The following is a 21,787-nucleotide window of genomic DNA, read 5'->3' on the forward strand; positions in this document are numbered from 1 at the left end:
ACCCTAGTCCATGGCTGTCACAGCTTTTCCTGATTTGAAGCTGGAGCAGTAGAGTCCCACTCTCCCTGGCTTGCCCCAAAGGAAGGCGATATGGCTGGAGGGCCAGGGACTGACGGTGGTTTCTTTCCACAGATGTTCCTCTGCTGTGAACGGGGCTGGCTAGCCCGGCTGGCACACATCGCTGTGGGGGCCCTCTGTCTGGGAGTGACCCTCGGGACAGCATTCCTCACAGAAACCAAGCTGATTCACTTTCTTAGGACTCAGTTAGGCGTGCCCAGACTCGCTGACAAAACGACATGACCTTGCGGAAGCCCTGTGGCGCCTGGACCAGCTGTGGGGCGGTCTTGTGGGTGGAACACGTGTTCCGTGGAGGAGAGCCAGGCCAGGGGTCTGCAGTGCAGTGAGACCAACCCAGGCAGGTGAGTCGTCAGAGCAAACCACCGGACCAAACACTTACCATCCATTTGAGGTTTCAGATAGCAAGGGGTTCCATTTCTAAGGGGAGACCAAAAAGTTCTTTTAAAATCGATACAATTATTTTTTTCACCATTTTGTAGTAATTGGCATTTTTCTTTTTGAGTAATGTATTAATTCCTCTTGGGTATGATTGACCTTAGGAACTCTGTGTCCCACATATTCTATCTTGGATGTCAATCATTCATAATCATCTGGCTCAGAAGGACAGATATAGCCACTTGACCCTCCACAGGAGTATTTACCATGTTCTATAAAAGCAGGAAGGAGACGTGGTGTTTTGTGATGTTAACAACAAAGTTGCTCCCAGAGTTGTGGCTTTCCCCACTGTGACCTGGATTTTTAGAGAAGGAGAAATGTTAATGGGAAATCCAAGAAATGAAGACACAGAGGCTTTCAGATCACAATTCCAGCAGTTAGCCAGGCAAAGTCAGCATCTGTCCCCTTCACGGCTGTCCCTGCAAAGGCTACCTCATGCCTTCCCGTCACAGCAGGGGCAAGCCGGCTCATCTCTGGTCTGGCCACGGAGAAAGGGCACTGTGATCCTTCGTGAGCTGTCTTGTTCCCAGAAGGGAAGCCCGCTTTGCAGTTGGCTGTAAGTTCTCATGAGGAGGTTGTACAGATGACAACTAGAGTTGAGTAGAGGTGTCTTTCTTCCATTCGAATAAAATAAGGTAAATTCTATATGGCAGGTATCACTGAATCACGCACCTTTCCCACTGACCCCTTACTTCTGGCCCTGGTCAGTGCACCTGAATTCCAGGACAAGACTGGCAGGCCTGCAGGTCTGGTCCTCCAGGCCACAGTGGGCCCAGGTGAAGGCTTGCCTCTGGGCCCTGCACCCAGCAGGTGAGGTCACCAGGCGTTGTTATCAGGCAGCAAGGCATTTTTCTTATTAATATATTAATTGATGTCATTAATGTATTAATTAGATGTAATTGGCCTTTGGAGCTCCATGCACAAACTATATCTTAGGTGATGATAGTTAATAATCCCCTAGCCCTGATGTCCCCAAACCTTCTGTGTTTACACCCAGAGAACAGGGCAACTGGTATCAGATGGTGGTTTACCTGAAGTGCACAAATTTAAATGCAGTGACCCAGGGAGAATGGACACATGTATAGGCATGGCTTAGTCTCTTCACTCGCCACCTGAAACTATCACAGCATTGTTAATTGGCTATACTGCAATACAAAATAAACCGCTTATTTAAAAAAAAAATGTTTTAATTAAGTAAAAATAAATCCACTGGTCCAGAGCCAGTGCCAAGAGGCCAAGGATAAAGACCCCCTGAGACTAGGATCCAGTTACTTGGACACCTGTGTATCTAGTCAAAGAGAGAATGCTTTATATTAATTGCAGGGACAGTAGCTAAATGCAAGGTGTCGCTGAGCAGTCAGAGGCCCTCCAGAAGCATGGGGCTGGTCCTGTGTTGTCAGGCAGGGTCAGCCCAGCTCAGAAGGACTGATTGCTCCACGGGGTAGGGTAGGTGGCACATAGAGAAGGCAGCCCTCCCTCTCAAGTACTTTTTTGCTCTCTTGAACACACACACATGAGCCTCCAGCCCTCACAATTTCCGGTTGACCACCCCTCTCTTTGCTAGGACCCTGTCCCTCAACCCCGCCCCACTTAACCCCAGACTTGAAGTGTGGGCCTCACACCACCTGCCTCAGAATCTCCTGGATTGCGAGTCAGAAATGTAGGTTTCCAGGACCCCTCCAGACCTTTGGCATCTGTGTCTCTGGGGTGGGGCTTTGGGACCAGCTTTTTCGCCAAACCAGGGTTGGCATACCCTGTCATCCTCACCCGAGTCAGGACCCAGGGCCAGTTCTGCTCATGTTCACGGCATCTGTGCCCAGCTCTAGGAAGAAAGCCACCTTTGCCTGAGTAGCATCACTGGCTCCCTAGCTCCTTAGAGTATGAGTTCCACAGCTCCCACTCTGCTTTTCTGCCCGGAGAAGCTCTGCATCTGACAGCGAGGGCGCATCTCATCTCGTCCCCAAACAGCCAGCCAGGTGGTGCTGTCAGCGCCAGGCTGGCCGCCAGGCAGGGCCAGCTCCTCTGGCGAGATGGCCAGCTGGGATGGTCACCCAGGGCTCTTTGCTGTGGCCTGCTTCCTCATTTATAGAAAGAGGAGTTCTCATAGCCCAGGCTTTTGGGAAACAGGTGTTTTCCCATTACTAACACCTGCCTCCTGGGCTCCAGCACTTGGGCAGCAAGCCCCGTGTGGCCCATAGTCTCTGTCTCCACCCGGTTGCTCCCTGCAGCACAGCTGGGACCGAACACTGGCTCTGGGGCTTCCCCCCCCCTCCCCCCAGAGCTGCACCTGGGTCTGGAGGGGCTGGCCTTCAAGGGTGCTGAGCTGCCCCACATTACCCAGGAAGGAACTGGGGGGGAAATCACACTTCAGGCCTTAAGTACCACTTAAAATATAAGTGAGGCTACCTCTCCATGGAAGCAAGTCTCTAAAGCACATCCATTTATGAAACAGAAACCTTTGATGGTGAGAACGACAGCATTTCGTCTTTCTGTGCTGCCCTGGCCACACGTGTGTTGGTGACATGGGGTTTGGCCTGTTAGGTCCCTCCGTCGGCGGCTGCTGCTGTGCCACTTAAAGCCTCTTTAGTGGTGACTGCAGGGTCTGGCAGTGTGTATGCTCTGCCGCACCCCCTGCCACTTACCAGCCTGATTCACCAGGGCACCTCCTTCCTCCTGCCTTTTTAAAACAACAACAACAACAACAACTTGGGTATATATTGCTAGTTTCATGTCAGTTTCCTGTGTGTATGCTCTGCCCCACCCGCTGCCACTTACCAACCTAGTTCACCAGGGCACCTCCTTCCTCCTGCACTTTTTAAAAAAAAAAAAAAAAAACCAGTGTATTCATATTGCTAGTTTCACGTCAATTTTCCAATTTTAAAATGAGTAAATTATTTTCTCCACATTTGTGTGAAGATCTTTCATATCACTTCTTCCAAAAACGAAACAAAAAATTCTTAAATTTCGAAAGAAAGGTAGGCAAGTACCTTAGGTATGTGAATCATTTTTAGTCGTCGTCAAAATGGTTCTCCCTGCCTTGGTGGACGTGACTGGATGGTGATCCCGACTTGGAAAGAGGGGCTGGCTCCCTCGGCCCTGCGATGGAGACGTCTGTGTCCCGGACTGAGAGGACTGGCATTTTACTCACTGCTCTTCCCTTCCACCCAAAACAATGTTCCACGTTCTTCCACTAATGAGGCAGTCTCTTTCACCACCTTTCTTCTCTCCCACAGTCTGGGCTCACAGTCTCCTTTTGGCTGTAAGCTCTGTTCTGAACACAGAGCCCCTAAGGAGAAAGGGAACTGGCCCAGGTTATCTTCATTGGGTGGCTACTGTGGGCACAGGGTCATAAGTGAACCAGCGGAGGGGCCACCCTTGGGGCAGGTGGGTGCCCAGTTCCATCAGCTCTCACTGGGCAGGGGCTGGAGAGGGTAGTGTGATTCAGCCAGAGTTGCCACTTCGGCCTTGGAGGAGCTGCCTGAGGGCCTGTGAGGAAACAACCAACTTACGAGGGAATCTTCTAGTCCACCATTTACTTGTCTCATTACCTCCCTCCCTGCTGTTGACTGACGGTCACAGTGCTGCCCTGGTCTGACCAGTGCGCTTGGCAGGGGCCGCCTGGTGGGAACAGGACCTGAGAACCTGGCAGGCCTTGGTCCTTTAATCTCATCTGCACCACAACCTGGGGCCTTGGAACGGGGCTCTGATGCTGTCAGCACAGTGAGCAGTGACTGATTAAGACACGACTGCATTAGTCACGTTGGAGGTGACAACTGAGCAGCATGTTTTGGGTTCATGTCTGAGAGATCCTGACACACTTTTCAATTATGTGGAACTAATAGTATGTGGCCTCCACGCAGCCGTGTCGGGCAGGGGAGAAGGAGAGTCTGTGATGAAAGCATGACTCAGTACAGCTCCTCACTCACTTCTCTGCACTCCCTTCTGAAAATCACAATAGGTCACACCAGGGAGCGTGGCACTTGGGGTCCAGAGGGCTTCTTTCAGAAGGAGAGTTAGGAGACAGCTCTGGGTGACACAGGAGCCACGGCCCTCTCCATAGGCGCCTATTGCGAACCCCAGCGTTAACTGCTCACTCTCCCTGGTCTCTGGGTGTGCCCTCGTCTGGGCCTGGCACGGCCGGGCAGGGAGAGCCAGAGGACGCAGGAGAACCGAAACATTGTCACTATGAGGGAAATGGGGTGTTTTCCTCCACAAATCCCAACCAAACTAGTGAATGTTGCTAAAACAGCTTTCCTTTTTGTTCCTCCCAGGGCATTGACAACAATTTTATGAACAAACCAGATTAGCACAGCGCCTTTTTTATGTTCCTGAACTAGAGGCGAAGATTCCTTTCTTCCTGACGTGCCTTGTGAGAGTCCCTAAGTGGCATCTCTCCAATGACAAGAGGATGTTCTTGCAGGTGTGCAGATGTTAGGCTCTGGGGTGGGGTGGGGTGAGGGGGTGGGGCATAGAGGGGAAGAGCTGTTGGCTTTTCCTTTTTTTCCTTTTTCCTTTTGTAACCTGGAGTGACATCACGTGGGGCTGATGGCAAGATGCCCAAGCATGCGGGGCACTCATCTTTACCTCCCCTCCCCTCAGCTCTCCCTGCAGCAACCCTGCAAACACAGGGCTGAGAGCCAGGCTCTTTGGGGAGCACCCAGAGGTTCCTCCCATCTGCACCACCACCAGGGAGGCCCGCTTGTGTCATGTCCGCCTTCTGAAGTACACGAGCAGAGTTTTGCTTTCTAAGCGGCCCATGGTGTCGCATCCATGGTTATACGCCAGCCTGGCTGCCCGTTTCTAACTCACTGGGTGACCTTGAACAAGCCTCACTCTACCAACCGTGGCACATAGCAGGTACCATCAGCCTCTGGGCTCCATTCCTCACTCGTTCACAAAGGCCAGATCTAAGCTCTTTTGATAACCTAGCGCCTGAGAGGGCAGAGGGGTCATCCAGCTCCTACGCCAACTGGAGCAGCACCCTTCTGATCGGAATGAAAACTGGGGATTACTCCTAAGAATTTGCTTGGAAGAGGAGTTCTTTCTGTTAAAACAATGAAACCCTGTCCAGTTTGAAATCCACAAGTTTGAACATTTTAAACCTCCTCCCTGACCTTCCATGACGTTTTCTCCCACAGTTCCCCCCGCTTTCCCAGTCTTCATCTCATCTTAAAGAATTTAAGGTAATTGTTTTGCACAGCCACTGGCATAAGTAACAAATATTAGGGAGAAACAAATCTGGCCCCAAATTATGTTGTGTTATAAAGAAACAGTTGTCTCTTCCCCATGGTCCTCTCTCCGTTGATGGCCTTGACCTCAGGTGACATCACCAAGGAGTGGGAAGGTGGCTGACTTCAGCCACTCCATCACTTTGTAACCATAGGCAGATCTTGCCTCTCTGTGCCTTGGTTTTCTCATCTGTCGCTAACCCACCTGGCATGGCACAAGAGGGGATGGAAGGAAAACAGAGGCCGGACAGTCAAATGTAGCTCTGGAAGCTTTGGAGAAAACAGCCCATAGCAAGGCTTCCTATATGTCCTGTGTACCCACCTCTCTACCATCTTTCTCTTCTGCTCCTCGCCCTCAGCCAGTCCTCCCCTGACACTCTGCACTCTAACCCCAGCCCAGGCTCTCTTCTCCCCACCCTCGCTCCTGTTGACCCAACTCCAGGCCTGTCTATGGCTGTGCTGGCAAAGAAGAAAGGAGTAAGGACATGACAGATACTGGTGATTTAACCCTTTTCTTCAGTGCTGTCACACCCAGAAGGCACCACATCCCAGTCACGTGGCATTAGTAAACACGTGCCCATCCCTGTTCCTCGGCTCCTGCCTTGTCTGGTTCTAAGGGTGTGTTCTGGAGCCCCGCAGCACCTGCTGTCTGGCCTCCAGCCTTTCACCCCTCCTCACCTCTCTACCTCCTGGGCCTCACCCTGTCAGGCTCAGTTGCACGTGTCGACTCTGTCACACTTCTTTCTCTTTCTTTCAGCAGCCCTATTTTCCTTCTCCCCTGAGAATTAGGAAGGCAGGTTGTGTGGGGGTTCCAGAAAGGGTCTTGGAGATGGACCCAGCACCACTTCAAACATGACCTTGAGCAAGGTAGTTCATCCCTACGTGCCTCAGTTTGCTGGTCTAAAAATGGGCATTAGAACACTCACCTCATCGGATATGGCAGGGAATCCATGAAAGGATGGAGGGGCAACAAGCAGGGTGTGCCCCACCAGCCCATCATTCGCTCTGTGATTGGAATTATAAATCTGCCAAACACAGAGGAACTGTGGCCCCTGGGAACGTTTGCTTCACCCCTACCTACTCCCTCCTCCCCACCTAAGCCCAGTCCACAGACGTGTGTGTGGTTGAATCTTTTTTCCTGCAGTGGCAACATTTCTTTCCCCTTTTCTTGAAGGCAGTGCTGCAGGTGAAGAGGAAACGAAAGCTCCTTTTCAGCCAAGCTTGCCTGGAGGGGCATAGAAGGTGAGGGCATGGGTCAGGGAGGCCGCCCAAGGTCTTCTGACTCCCAGCCAAGCTCTGGCGGCCCAGCTCGGGGAAGCAGAGCTGTTGTTTCCAGGGAGAGCCCAGCAAATGCCCCCTTTCAGGCTCAGCCTGAACTGCCCCATGCCCCTCCCACCCCCCTGGTAAGAAGGGATGCTTGCAAAGCCTGTTAAATGATTTTCAGCAATTTCAGAAATTGCCTCAGCTGGTAGTTTAAAATTTCCCTGCAGCTTCAGATTAAAGCAGAAAGAAAAAAGACCCCTGGTGATAGACTAGAGTGTGGCTTTGTCCAAGGAGGGCCAGCTGCTGTCGGCAGCTTCTGAAGAAAATGGAGGGATCCGAGTTGGTCCTGCCATGCGGGTGGGCGGCCAAGGGCACTGGCTCCCCTGGCCTCAGCTTTAGGCCTCGCCATGGTGACCATGAGGACACTCCCGCACCCCCTCACACACTGCCTCAGTCTCCAATTTGCCAGTGTCCTCACCTTGAACCCACTCATCAAAGTTGATCTGAAACTTGAGTTCTTCCTCCTCCTCACCCCGAAAAGGCAACAAAAACAGCCATTGCCTCTGCCATCAGCCTGCTTCTTGTTTTTTCCTTCTTTGGGCTGTAATGAAGGATGCAAGGTTCAGACCAACTGGCTTTCCCTTTCTGGAAGCAGCTGGAAGAGAAAGGCCAGAACCTCGGACAGAGGATGCTGTCTTATTTTTAATTTAACTTTTTTCCCCCTTGTTAAACTTTTTTATTTATTATGATATCTATTTGACTGCCTTAGTCTTCACTGTGGTGCACCGGCTTTTTCTGGTCCCTGCGAGTGGGGGTTGCTGTCTAGTTGCAGCACATGGGCTTCTCACTGCTGTGGCTCCTTATTGTGGGGCAAGGGGGCTTCAGGGCACAGGGGCCTCAGTCGCTGCAGCATGTGGGCTCATCAGCTGTGGCGTGCTGGCTTAGTTGCCCCGAGGCATGTGGGATCTTCCCAGATCAGGGATTGAACCCGTGTTCCCTGCATTGCCAGTCAGATTCTTAACTACCAGGGAAGTCCCTAATCTTATTTTTTTATTATTATTTTTTTTGGCCACGCCATGTGGCATATGTGATCTTAGTTCCTCAACCAGGGGTCAGATTTGTACCCCCTGCAGTGGACGTGCAGAGTCTTAACCACTGGACAACCAGGGAAGTCTGAGGGGGTATTGTCTTGAGTGCTACTGTTAAGATGGGGTTTTCGTAAGCAAGGAAGTGTGTTCTGCCCACAGTTGGGACTCAGAGCAGGGAGATACCAGACACGTCTGAGTCTGGCCCTGATCCTTGAGTAAGGAGTAAGGCTGCTGACCTTGGTGTCTGGGTCATATCTGAGTGGTGGGGAGTCCATCAGGCCTTCCGCTTTCTCCTTCCTGCTCCTCTTCAAAAGGCTGTGACCTGGGTGTGCTGGTTCTGATCCACAGAGCCCGGTGCTCCAGGCCTCTTCATTCCCATCACCCTCTGTGGGCCATGCTCCCCACCCTGCAAAGCTTCTGGTTACCTTCGCAGCTTGGGAGATGATGTTTTGGCCCTAGGGACCAGCTGTTGATCCAGGTAATCAACAGAAGCAGAGAGCCTGGAAATCACATTCTAATTCTAGACCTGCCTCTGTCTTCTTGAAAGATCCTCTTCTCCATCTACAAAAGGTTCTGATCCCTACTCACTGTTGCTCTGGGACCGTGGTGGGGGCCAAGTAGAAGCCCCCATACAGCACAAATTGGGGCTGAGTGGAGAGTGGGAGAGCTGGTGGGCCTGAGTGCTCCGAGGCTGGAGCCTGGGGCTGCATTCAGACGGGACCAGAGAAGATGTCATCACAGTCTAAAATATCTCCACATATTGTTCTTCCTGATGGCAAATGATCTTATTTCCTGACAGCATTATGTATTGTATTGAATAGGTATTTCTTATATTAACTTGTAAAGTATCCTGGGGCAGCCAGTACCCTGTAGACAGAAATGCCCTCCCATGGCCTCTCTGTAGTTTGCATGTGGTGCATACATTTTCCCGTGTTCACACTGCCCTCTACATTGTTCTGCTTTTACTGCACAGTGTACCAGTTAAGTTGTCCCCGGATTCCCTGCACTGAAAACCACATGGTAGAGAACATCCTGGCACAGAGACCTCATCTGCACTTTGCCCACTCCAGGCTCCACTGCTTCCTCGGCTGCAAGTGGAGTGTGCCAGGCACAGGGAACTGCTTCCCCAGGTGTCAGGAAAATCAGCGATGCCCCAGGCCTCCCCCTGGAGAATCTGACTAATCAGCCGGGCTGGACGGGAAACTTGGGAGCTAAAGCTACCAGTAAACAGAAAGGAAGTGAAACAACCCAGGCAGGCATCTCTACCGTCTGCTCCCACTCCTCCCTTGGGGTGACGTGGCCTCCTTAAGGAAGTGGCTTTGGGCCTTGTTTCCCTGCCCAGAGGCATGGGGTGCAGCCTGTTAGGCTAGAGGCCCATTTGGGTAGCCTTCGAGGGCACTTGGTGAACCACTGGCCCATAGGTGGAGTCCGTGGTCTTGACAAGGTCATTCCAGAACTGACCATGGATTCCTGCTAAGCTGTCTCTCAATTCTGTGACCTGGACAAGTTAGTCTACCTGTCCATCCTCAACATGCCTCTATCTAAACTCTACCTATTATAATTTTCAGTTTTTCTTTTGATCAAAAGAACACATGTACACAGTTTTGAAAGATAACCCCAAACAGCAAGTTCTGCATCCCCCTCCCAAGCTACCCTCTCCTTGGCTCATCATTTTAGTTCTTTTGGTCATTTCTTCATTTCCCTTCATATTTGTAAGTAATTTGCTTATGTTACTATTTCTTAATTGTTTCCCCTTTAGAATATTGACCTTTTATGGAACAATCAGCCTGCTCTCTGCATACTTCCCTTCTTCCCAGTGTCAGGATTTGGGGTAAATTCATGTTTACATGTTTAAAACTATAAAAACATTGTTTTCTGCTAAACCAAGTAGTGTCCTATTTCCTTTTTACTATAATCTGTTGATTATTGTCAAACTATTAATTATCTCATTATTTGCGTTCTTAAAAATACTTTATGTTCTTCCCTACAAAATCATAAAACTGAGCAAATACCATAAAGCTCTTCTCAACATGACTAACCTCAACAGGTATCACGGATTCTGTGTTTTCCCTGGAGACCTTGCTTGGGGAGCCCCCCATCACCCCTTTTCCACTCTCACCATCCCATCTGTGGGCCCCTCCCTTCCCCAGAGGGAAAAAGCTCAGGGAAGTTAAGGAACTTTGCCCAGCATCGTAACAGTAGTAAGATGGCGGCAGAGATGTGGGTCTTTCCCAGGAGATGCAGTTACGGTCAAGAGTTGCCACCCCGCTCACCCGCCCAAGGATGCTGCAGCCCAGTGGGGTGGGGACTATGTAAACAGAACCACGTGGTAGGGGTCTAATCCACAACAGGATTGCACATGGTGGGAATTCCCTGGTGGCCCAAGAGTTAGGACACAGTGCTTTCATTGCTGTGGGCCTAGGTTCAATCACTGATCAAGAAACTAAAATCCCACAGGCTGTGCAATGAGGCTGAAAAAAGGACTGCATGTGGTGTGGAGGTCTCGGCCCCAACTGCAGAGAACAGAGGTGGGTCTTCCGGGCAAGTTCCCCTGTGTCTGTGTCCATCCCTGTCCCAGGCTGAGCCAGAAGCCCACCGACAGCTGGGTCCACGCTCTTCTTTGACCGCCCATGGCTGACTCCTCTTAAAAGAGGCAAAACCAGCCCTCACCTCACTGCCAGGCTGACGTGTGCCTCCCCAGGCCACCAGCAGCCCCCTCATCACAGGCCAGTCTCCCACCGCCCCAGGTCTCCTTCACTGGGGGCCTGAGCTCCGACCCCAGCCCCCACACCCTGCACCAGAGGCAGCTTCTTTCCTTCCCTGGTCACAGTCAGCTAAGCTCAGCTGCAGGGAAGGCGTGAAGGTTGCGGTGGTTCCAAGGGCTTCAGAGGACCTGGTCATCCAGTTGTTCACACATGGGCAACTCCCAGCCGTGGCACCAAGTCCCTAAAGACAGCACACACCCGAGTAGGCAGAGAGCCTTCTGAGTCCAGAGCACTTGCTGGAAAACCCTGTGCCTCACACAGAAGAGGCCTGTGCATGATCTGGGGCTTCCGGTGACCACCATCCATCCGCCCCTGAGGCTGTACCCCAGAGTGTCATCAGACAGAAACCAGGTCAGCCAGACCCCACCACGGGACACAGGGACTGGTGCAGGACACATGTTGCCAGACTCAGCCATCAGGAGGCATTTGGGAAACGGAAGATGCATAGATCTCTCCAAGCAGCCACATGCCTTCTAAACAGACAACTCCCCAGGACTTAATCGACATCTCACAATCGGTCTTCTAAGTAGGGAAGAAGAAAGTGTGTGGTTGTCATGGCGACACCAAGTTGCCCAGGACTGTTGGTCTCTCAGGTGGGAAAGGAGGGACAGAGCCCAGCGTCTGCTTCCCTGGTGGGATGCTCTGGAGAGCAGGGGTCAGGCTGGACACAGCTGCTTTCTTCCCACCCCGCCAGCTCGGGCCCGAGGGCCTGAGCCGCGCCGCGTGGTGTGGTGTAAAGGGGGCTGGCTGACTCAGGGCCTTCACCCTGGGGTCTGGGTCCAAGGTTGCTCAGCATGAATGTTTCAGCCCCACCTCAGAGCGGCTCAGACTTGGAGCCCCCTTCTCCTGCCCCCCCAATCCTAGGACTTCCTAGCAGTGCTGTGTCCTCAGGCCTGGTCAGGGACATGCACACAGCTGGCCTTGCTGGCCTAGCCTCTGAGTCTTTCTGAATGACCAAGGGAACAACAGCCTCACCCAGAGCGCCAACCAGAGTCATACAGAGGAGGGGGTGGAGCTGGTCCACTCACCAGTACACTACGCTGCCAGCCCAGCCTCCTACTCTCCACCAGGAACGGGATGAAGCCTCCTGACGGGTTGCCCCCTATAGTCTATGCCAAGCTGGGCCCAGGCCTGTGTAGGGGTGAGCAATAGAAGAGGGAGATGCTCAAGTGGAAGAGGTGAGCACTAGGAACCGCAGCTGCACTCAGACTCCTCTCTGAGGCCCTGCTGACCAGCTGCACATCCGTTTCTGTGGCCCCAGGGCTTCGTCAGGAGTCCATGAACAGTGCACTCATGAATGAGTGAGTGGACGACATACGCAGTGAAGAGTGGGAGCAGAGGAAATAGAAAGGCCAGGTCGGGGTGAGGAGCTGGGAGTATGGCCTCAGAGGGATGTGTTTGTCGGATTCCCCATCCTCCAGTCTTCCCCAACCTTGGGGCAGTTCCGTCTTCCAGAGGGACCATTGAGGTCCCTGGCAGATGTGGCCCTGTCACTTGATCTTCCCTCAGAGAGGCGGGGACCCCGGGGCCCACCCCCCCGAGGCCTGGCTCACCTGGTCCCTGATGGGGGCCCGCCTCCCTGGGACTCCCACAGACCTGACTCCTTTTGCTACAAGGCCTGTGGATTCTCTCGCTGTCCAATTCGTGCTAATTGGGAGCAGGGAATGTGCGCCTGAGTCGGGGTGGGCCTGCAGCTTGGATGTCCTCGTCAGAACCTGGAGGCTTCCCGGGACGGGCCCTTGCCCAGAGCCGCAGGGTCTCTGGGGCGTCGGCGGGACTGAGTGGGTGGTGTGTGCTGCCTGCTTTTCTCCAGAGGGCTAGTGCTGTCACTGTCCACCTCCTACCTCGGGCACCAGCCGCCCCAGGGCCAAGCAGGCCTACCTTGTTCATGCCGAATCCTCAGCAGCGGGCACAGAGCCACAGCTCAGCATTTCAGACTCCAGGAATGAAGGGAAGGCCTCTGAGGCTGGCAGGAGAGGCATGGAGGGGCTGGGGGAATGATCAGGTCCCCACCTCAGCCCATGGTTCAGTAGAGGCCTGGAAAGACGTGCTAAAGTTGATGGTTTCACACTTGGCGTCTCCCTTGAGGAACAGAGGTGCTGAGGCCCTCCCTAGAGAGGTGGGACTTCCCCTGTTTCCCCTCTTTCCCCAGGTCCCTACCTCCTTTCACCTGGGGCACAGATGGGGGTGTCCAGAGGCAAAGCACCTGTAGTGTCAAATCCTAGGCTAAGTTCTCAAGTCCTGTGGTGCTCCCCTCACCCACAGACAGGCACAGGTCATGGCCTGATGACAGAGGCTGCGATGGGAGAAGCAGGGGCGTGGGCACGTGGGGAGCCTGGGCGGGCACGCTCCCCATTCTGGAGCTGAGGTTCTCCCTGTCTCCTGGAGTGCTTGTGTCGACCTAGTCTGTGAGGGCCCTCCCCTGGGCACGTCAGGCCTCCCTCTTAGTGAACACAGACCCTGTGACCCTAGGACTCGGGTTACCCACAGTCTGGAAGCAGGGCCCTCAGGGGTCAAAGGTACTCAGAGATTAAGATAGCTGAGCCAGCTCCTGGGACCAGCCTCAGTTTCAGCCCCTGTAAAATGGACTTGTTCCTGTGTAGCAGGCACTGGACAAGCTGGTGGGGGCAGCTGGCTGCTATGAGGTCCGGAATGCAAGAGGAGAGACCTGACTGCTGTTGGCCACTAGAGGGCAGGACCCTCCCGTGTGTTTCCTGCAAAGGACTCGTGAGCAGGACAGCCTGCAAGACAATGGCGAGGCAGGCCCTGGACACAGGCACAAAACGCTGAATGGCTGCTCGTCCAGTCCAGCAGAAGCTGTAGCACTAATCAGAATTCCCCTGGGCCCTAGACCCCACAAGCCCTCACTGAGCCTTTAGGCTTTCACCTCCTGAGAGGCGGGTCCTGAGTCTGCCCTCCCCTTCTTAGAATATGAGTGGCAGAGGAGCAATTAGAACAGGTCCACCAGCCTCCTCTGTGGACACAGGACAGATTGCCAGCATGGACAAACTCCTGCAAGTCTCCTCTGTGGTCTTCCAGAGAGACACTGAGAAGTGAACTCGCTGAGCTAAATCACCCTCCAAACACTCCCATCGCACACCCAGGATTAGAGGACTGCTGTACTAACACTTGGATAACACCAACACTTGGATAAAACACCTCCTTTCAGTGTGAATTTCTTTCATTACTCATCTTGTCCAGTGTCCAGAAGCAGTATGAACGTGCATGCGTGCTCAGTTGCTCAGTCATTTGTGACTCCATGGACTGCAGCCTGCCAGACTCCTCTATCCATGGGATTTCCCAGGCAAGAATACTGGAGTGGGTTGCCATTTCTTTCTCCAGGGGATCTTCCTGACCCAGGGGTCAAACCTGGGTCTCTTGCATCTCCTACATTGGCAGGTGGATTCTTTACCAACTGCACCACCTGGGGAATTCCGAACATGTGGGGATACTCACCACTATACTGCTGCTGCTGCTGCTGCTAAGTCACTTCAGTTGTGTTCAACTCTGTGCAACTCCATAGATGGCAGCCCACCAGGCTCCCCCATCCCTGGGATTCTCTAGGCAAGACCACTGGAGTGGGTTGCCATTTCCTTCTCCAATGCATAAAAGTAAAAGTGAAAGTGAAGTCCCTCAGTCGTGTCCGACTCCTAGGGACCCCATGGACTGCAGCCTACCAGGCTCCTCCATCCATGGGAGTTTCCAGGCAAGAGTACTGGAGTGGGGTGCCATTGCCTTCTCCGCACCACTCATCTCATTTGTTACTTACTAATTTATTTCTTGTTTATATTTAAGATATATAGCTTTATATCTTAAAGGCAGGAGCTGTCTGGTAGGACCTCTCCTGAAGCAGTTCCCTGACCCCTGCTCCTTCCGTGGGGCCAGGAGACCTGGAGATGGAGGTCAGTGGCCTGCTGGGCCCTCTCCTCCAGGCTGGACGTGGACTATACTCTGGCCCCGGGTTTCTCCCTGACATCTGACAGCAGGGCTGGCTGGGAGTGTAGCTGGCATGGTCCCTGCTCAGGCTCAAACTAGGGGCAAACTGCCTTGCCCCAGAGCAACTCACTTGGAAAAGACTGACCTTTCCTGGACTTCTGATTCTGGATGAACAAATTCCAATCTAGCTCTGGCTTCACTTCCTGCTTCTAGCAAATGGGGTGAAGCAGGACACAGGATGGAAGGTTGAGAGGCAACAGGCAGGCAGGTGCTTTGGGCAGTGGGAAGGTGGGGTCCTGGGAACTCAGCGTGGATTCCACTGAACCAAGTGCCTGGGAGAGGTAGAAGTGCCAAGCTTGGGGCTCTCCTGGGCCTGTCTTGGATGTTTCTCCCAGGCCTCCCTGGGAGCTCAGCGTGCCTCTTCCATGCTTTCCTCCACCCCTTAACAAACAGCACTGAGGATTTGCCCTCCAGTAACCACCAAGAGCCCAGAGAAATAAGAGAGCAAGCCCATTTGATGGGCTGTTTGAAAGCCCATTCTCGGGATGCGCCGATCTCTCTTCAACCAAAGGAGACCCCCACCCCCTGATCTGGGGGAGGGTGAGGAGACAGAGAGTGCAGGGGGCAGAGGCTGGATGGGCTTTCTGCCTGGCTGCAGTGCTTTGGGGTTACACTGGAGAGCATCTGAGTGGACAATCTCAGGCAAGTGACTTTTCCTCTGAACTCCTGTGTCATCATCTGTAAAGAAGACAGAACACCATCTGCCATATAGGGTTGCGGTGAGAACTGAATGAATCCACACATGGACAGACCACCTAGCACAGGACTACACACATGTGAAAGAGACCGCAAGAATCACTGACCAGACATTGCCCAGCAGTTAGTAGAGGCCCAATGCTGTCACAGCACGGCCTCAGGCACCTGGGCACATCTGTAAGTCCTCGCTTGTTGCCGTGGATCCTCCCAGCATGTGTGTGCATGACTGTGGGTGTTGTTTGTATTTTTCCACAGGTAGACAGCCATATCTTGCCACAGATGTGGGTGTGGGTCCCCTGGGGTCATTTCTTCTAGAGAACCAGTGCTCAGAAGGTAACAGGTAGGGGGAAGTCTGAGGAAGGGCTGGTGATAGGATGGAAGGCGGAGTGGACAGGCTGAGCTTAGGGAGAACACAGGGCAGGAAAAAATAGAGATGAGGTTAGTCCACATTGGGTGCAGCGGCTAAGGTCTGTTAAGGTCAGTCCTTGACATCTTCTGCAACCGGGTTACCCCTTAGGAGGGGGTTGGGCTGGGCCCCTCCTTGCCAGCAAGGTTGGCAGCCAGGCAGTCCTGGGGCCTCAGAAAAGCCCAGACTCTAGCGGTGACAGGTGGCCCAGCTGACTTGAGAGCATGACGTGGTCCGTGCGGCTGTGATCTGCCTCCTAGGCCTCCCTGCTGTAAGCTGCCACTTACATGTGTATGATCTCATTCACCAGCCAGTGGGCTCGACATTCGGTTGTCACTGAGACCAGAATCAGGAGGATCAGTTGCCAGCCAGGATCCTATAGGATAGGTTGGATGAAAGGAGGGCTTCTTTGCAGACACAGGGCCTCTGCTTGCTTCTTCACAGCTGCTCACCCGAGGCTCCTCATCTTGGAGTGTATCCTGGAGGCTTATTTTCCTATGGCGGAATAAGTCATAGTCAGTAAAGAGCACTAATCTGGACACCCATGTAACCGTGACCAGAACAAGTTGCGTCACTGCAGAAAATTCCCTCCCAGTCACTAGCTCCTACCCAAGAAGTAACTACTACTATAGCCTTCTGACCTCCATCATCAGAAATTAGTTTTGCTGTCCTGCAACAAGTGAATGTAGCCACATAGCATGTTCTTTTTTTATGTCTAGCTTCTTTTAAAAAATATTTATGTATTTATTTGGCTGTGCCATGTTTTAATTGCAGCACATGGGATCTTCGATATTCCTCGTGGTGTGCAGGATTTTTAGTTGTGACATGTGAACTCAGTTGGGAGTGAGATGTGGGATCCAGTTCCCACACCAGAGATCAAACCTGGGCCCTCTGCTTTGGGAGCTCAGAGTCTTAGTGGAGCTAAGATTCAGGTACTGTGGACCACTAGGGTAGTCCTGAAGTTTCTTTTGATCAGCATGAAGTTTTTTAGATTCACTAGTTTTGCTGTGTCTAACATTTGTTCATTCCTTTTTATCGCTGAGTAGTACTCCATTGTGTAGATATACCACAAGTTATCTATGCTGTTGACAGGCATCTGGGTTGTTTCCAGTTCGTCTATTATGAATAGAGCTGCTCTGAATATTCTTGTGCAAGTATCTGTGTGTGGGTGTGTTTTTATTTCTCTTGGGTAAATTTAACCGTAGAGTAGAGAAACTGGATCACAGGGTAAATGTGTGTTTAGCTTGATAGGAAACTGGCGATAGCAGTGGATGCGAATTCCAGTTCTTCATCTTGGAGGCTTCTCTGCTCGAGATGCTTGGTTGCCTCAGGGAACCCACCCCATTTCCCTTCTATAAGTGAGCCTGGCTTCTAGAGGTGGCAGCATCCTCTGGGAACCCAGAGTCCTGCTGCAGTGGAGGATCTGGCTGATGTGGGAGCCAGCAGGTGAGAAGGGAGCTCACATGTGGGACGCACCACCTACAAGCTGGGCACCACACAAGGCTTTTACTTGCCTGCTTTGACTTAATCCTCTGGTTGCTGGGGTCTCGCCAAGAATGGTGCACAGACGTTTACTACCTGCAGAGAGCCTGTCCCTACCTGCCAAGGTTGCCTGTCTCCAGCAGTGCCTCCTGGCTACCATATTGAGTCTTTTAGAGGGCCCAGTACAAAGGCACTGGGAGGGTCTGCAGAGTGTCTCCCTCTCCCCAGCCTGCAAGAGGAAAAGCCAGGCTCTGGGAGAGAAGGGACAAGTAGACCCTGATTTCCTGCTCCCAGCTTAGGAGAGGAAATCAGGCCTCCTTCTTTGGAGATAGGCCCTTTCTAGGACCCCGTTTCATTGAACCAACCAGGAGTTCACTTGGCTGGGAGCATTTCTGGGTTGGCCATTTAGTAGATCTGTGTGGGCGCCTCGGTCCCACCTGTGCAGGCACACAGCCAGCATCAGTGAGAGGAGGAATGCGTGAGTGATTTAGTCTGACTCTGCCACTTGGAAAGCTCCTTATCTGAAATAGTCACAATCGTGTTCACAACCCAATCCTAGATCTTAGAGCTGAAAAGAGCCTCTAGGCATCTTTGAGTGTGTTGATCTACTTTCAACAGCCCAAATGTTACTAGCCACATTTGAAGAATAAAGTCACTGATATCAGGAAGTTAAAAGTAACTGTCTCAGTTTTGTGCTCCAGAACTGACTGAAGACAGTGAAGAACAGAAACCAGAGGCCTTAGGAGCAAGACCCAACAGGAATGAAGACCACACATCTCAGGAATCATAAAGTAAGTAATGAGAAAATTAGAATTCAATTGGTTACACTTCATTTTTGTACAAAGCTTCTGGGTAGAGCAGGGTCCACTGGAATTTTCTCCGATGTTGTGTGTATTATGCAGAAATCTCTTTTCACCCAAATCCACTTGGTGCTGACTAGCCGGAAACCAAGTTGGGGGCCTAGAAGTGGCACCATAACATCTGGCTGGAAGCCCAGTCAGGTAAGCAAGACTCTTGTTTATCAGGGAGATTAACCTTCCCTGTTGCTGTAACAGGTATCAAACAAACATAGTAAATGTCCCTGTTAACGTTTTATAGATTGACACCCATATCCTAATAGTTATTGAATGTAAGCCATATATTAATTTTAAAAAAGGGGGGGGGTGGGAAATGGCAGCGTGGGAAGAGAACAAGGAGTGCACTGGAAGGCTTGGGACAGGAGGGAGCTCTGGTCCCCAGTTATGGCAAGCAGGTGGGGGTGGAGAATAGACAGGGCATCAGAAGGATGCAGGCCACCCTTGCCCAAGTCCAGCAGATGGCTTTGGGGAGAGGCTGGGAGGGTCCCATGTCATGTCTCCCTTTACTTTTTCCTCTCCTGGTGGGCTTGCCCTCCTAATTCCCTTCCAAGGGCCCAGTGACCATTATCTTTCATGAACCTCCCACCTCTGATCCTCCAGGAGGCCACAACAGGCTTGGAGAATGTTCTATGGCTGAGTTGGCCCTAATCTCTATTCCCCTGTGGCTCCTAGGCTGTAAGCAGCCAAATACAGGAGCCCTCGGCCAGCATAGTGAGCCTTGGTGTCCTGCTTCCAAATGCCAGCTCCTCAGCCCCAACGTGGACCCCCAGGTCTTGGAATTGGTCTCGCTGGGGTGAAGCCTGGGTGACTGCTTCTTTTTCATGTGATATACAGAACAAGTTGGTAGAGGACCACAGGGAATGAAGACTAAATGTCCCATCAAAGACATATGCGTTAGATAAAAGTACATATGAGTGTTTCTGTATTTACATATATACGTATGTGTGTGTTTTATGTATATTTATATATACTTTTTAATATGTATGACTGATGGGACATTTATTATATATTTTAATTTACATGTTATACATTACACATTTCAAATCACACATACATATTCCTATACATTTAGTATTTCATCTTGTTTTTTTATATGTTTTCATAGATCATATGTTATATTGTGCTTGTGCTAAGTCACTTCAGTTGTGTCCAACTCTTTGCAACCCTATGAATGGTAGCCCACCAGGCTCCTCTGTCCATGGATTTTCCAGGCAAGAATACTGGAGTGGGTTGCCATGCCTTCCTCCAGGGGATCTTCCCAACCCAGGGGTCAAACCAGCATCTCTTCTGTCTCCTGCATTGGCAGGCAGGTTTTTTACCACTAGTGCCACCTGGGAAGCCCCATATGTTACATTACTAATTAATAATTAGGAATATTTCTAATACATTTATTACATAATATATATGCTGTTAACAAAGAGGACTGAAAACAGACGTCCACAGATGGACTTATACATGAATGTTCATAACAGTGTTATTCATAATAGCTCTAAATTGGAAAGGATGCAAATCAACAAAGAGATGGATAGACAAATTGTGGCATATCTGCACAATAGAATACTATACAGTAAGAAAAAGGAATGAGCTACTGTTACATGTGACAACGTGGAGGGACCTCAGAATCATTATGCCGTGTGAGACTACCAACTATATAATTCCATTTATATAAAACTCTAGAAAAAGCAATCTAACCTGTAGCAACAAACGCACATCGGTGGCTGCCTGGGGATATTGGCAGAGAGAGGGCTGGATTGCAAAGACATGTGAAGAAACTTTTGTGGGTGAGGAGAATATTTGTTTTCTTTATTGTCATGATTTCTACATATATTCATATGTCAAAACTAATTGAATTATTAAACATGTAGTTATACTTCATCAATGTAAAAAAAGAAGCATTCTTAATCTCATTCCTTTTTAAAACAATGCTATTATTTTTAATATGATATATTTATTCAATATTGTTAAAATAATAATTTAATACTGTTTTGTGAGGACCAAAGTGATGCTACTCCATTGATAAAATGAAAATTATTTAATGTTTTTAATTATTTTTATTTTACTTTTTAAAAAAAAGATAGATGGTGCTTTTAAAATTAACTGATTTATTTGGCCGCATAGCATGTGGGATCTTAGTTCCCTGACCAGGGACCAGATCTGTGTCCCCTGCAGTGGAAGTGCTGAGTCTTAATCACTGGACTGCCACAGAAGTCTCTGAAAAGTATTTTAAAGTAGTATTTATCTTATCATTACTTCTTCCTTTAAAAATTTTTATGTATTGTATATGTTTATATTGCATGTCATATTTTACTAGGTAGACTACTATGTATGTATAAAATAATGATTTAAACATAAACATAGTGGAGGGTTTATGCTCAAAACTTCACTGATGCAGATAAGATGTTTTGAAGAATGGCACCCCACTCCAGTACTTTTGCCAAGGAAAATCCCATGGACGGAGGAGCCTGGTAGGCTGCAGTCCATGGGGTCGCTAGGAGTCGGACACGACTAAGCAACTTCACTTTCACTTTTCACTTTCATGCAATGGAGAAGGAAATGGCAACCCACTCCAGTGTTCTTGCCTGGAGAATCCCAGGGATGGGGGAGCCTAGTGGGCTGCCGTCTATGGCGTCGCACAGAGTCGGACACGACTGAAGTGATGCAGCAGCAGCAGCAGCAGCAGAATAGAGGTGCTGAATCTTCATTCCTTGGGCATTCTGTGTGATTAAAATAATGGTATTTAACCTGAAATAAAGGAGCAGTTGACCATCAGAGGAAAAAAGGAATAATCTTCTGATACACGTAACAACATGATGAATCTCAAAAACAGACACAAAAGGGTATTACTCTATGATGAAATTTTTTAAGAAACAGACAACACTAACTATGGAGATAGAAATCAGATCAGTAGTTGCCTGTGGGCAGGGGAATCACTGGAAGAGGACAGAAGGAACTTTCTGAGTGATGGAACTCTATGTATCTTGATTGTGGTGGTGGTTACCTCTGTCAATACTCAGAGACTACACACTTATAAAATGGGTACATTTTATTGTATGCACGTTATACTCTCCCCAGGAAAAGAATATTGCAAAAAGCCTCATTGTGCAGATCAAGGAAAGCACCTTTTGTCCTTGGTACCAGTCACTGCAAACTTTAATCATTCAACTTTTAAATTGAGATATTATTCACAAGGGCTTCCCTGGTGGCTCAGTCGGTAAAGAATTCACCTGCCAATGCAGGAAATGTGAGTTCTATCCTTGGGTCAGGAAGATCCCCTGGAGAAGGAAATGGCAACCCACTCCAATATTCTTGCCTGGGAAATCCCATGGACAGAGGAGCCTGGAGGCTACAGTCCAAGGGGGCGCAAGGGTCAAACATGACTTAGTGACTAAACCACCACCACCATTACTCACATACCTAAAATTCACCCTTTTAAATAAAGTTTACAGTTCAGTAGTTTTTAGTATATCATGAAATTATGCAACCATCACTATAA

General features: G+C 50.4%; 1 protein-coding gene across 1 annotated transcript in view; it reads left to right on the forward strand.

Moving 5' to 3' along the window:
- The window catches only part of RFT1 (RFT1 homolog), a 40,573-nt gene extending 38,893 nt beyond the window's left edge, over positions 1–1,680 (forward strand). The window contains exon 13 of the mRNA XM_025272507.3: positions 133–1,680. Coding sequence (XP_025128292.1) covers positions 133–300 — 168 coding nt within the window. The 3' untranslated portion in view covers positions 301–1,680. The remainder of the gene's footprint in view (positions 1–132) is intronic.
- Positions 1,681–21,787: the final 20,107 nt, after the last annotated feature.

This window comes from Bubalus bubalis, chromosome 21, assembly GCF_019923935.1.
Source record: "Bubalus bubalis isolate 160015118507 breed Murrah chromosome 21, NDDB_SH_1, whole genome shotgun sequence".
In the NCBI taxonomy this organism is placed as follows: Eukaryota; Metazoa; Chordata; class Mammalia; order Artiodactyla; family Bovidae; genus Bubalus; species Bubalus bubalis.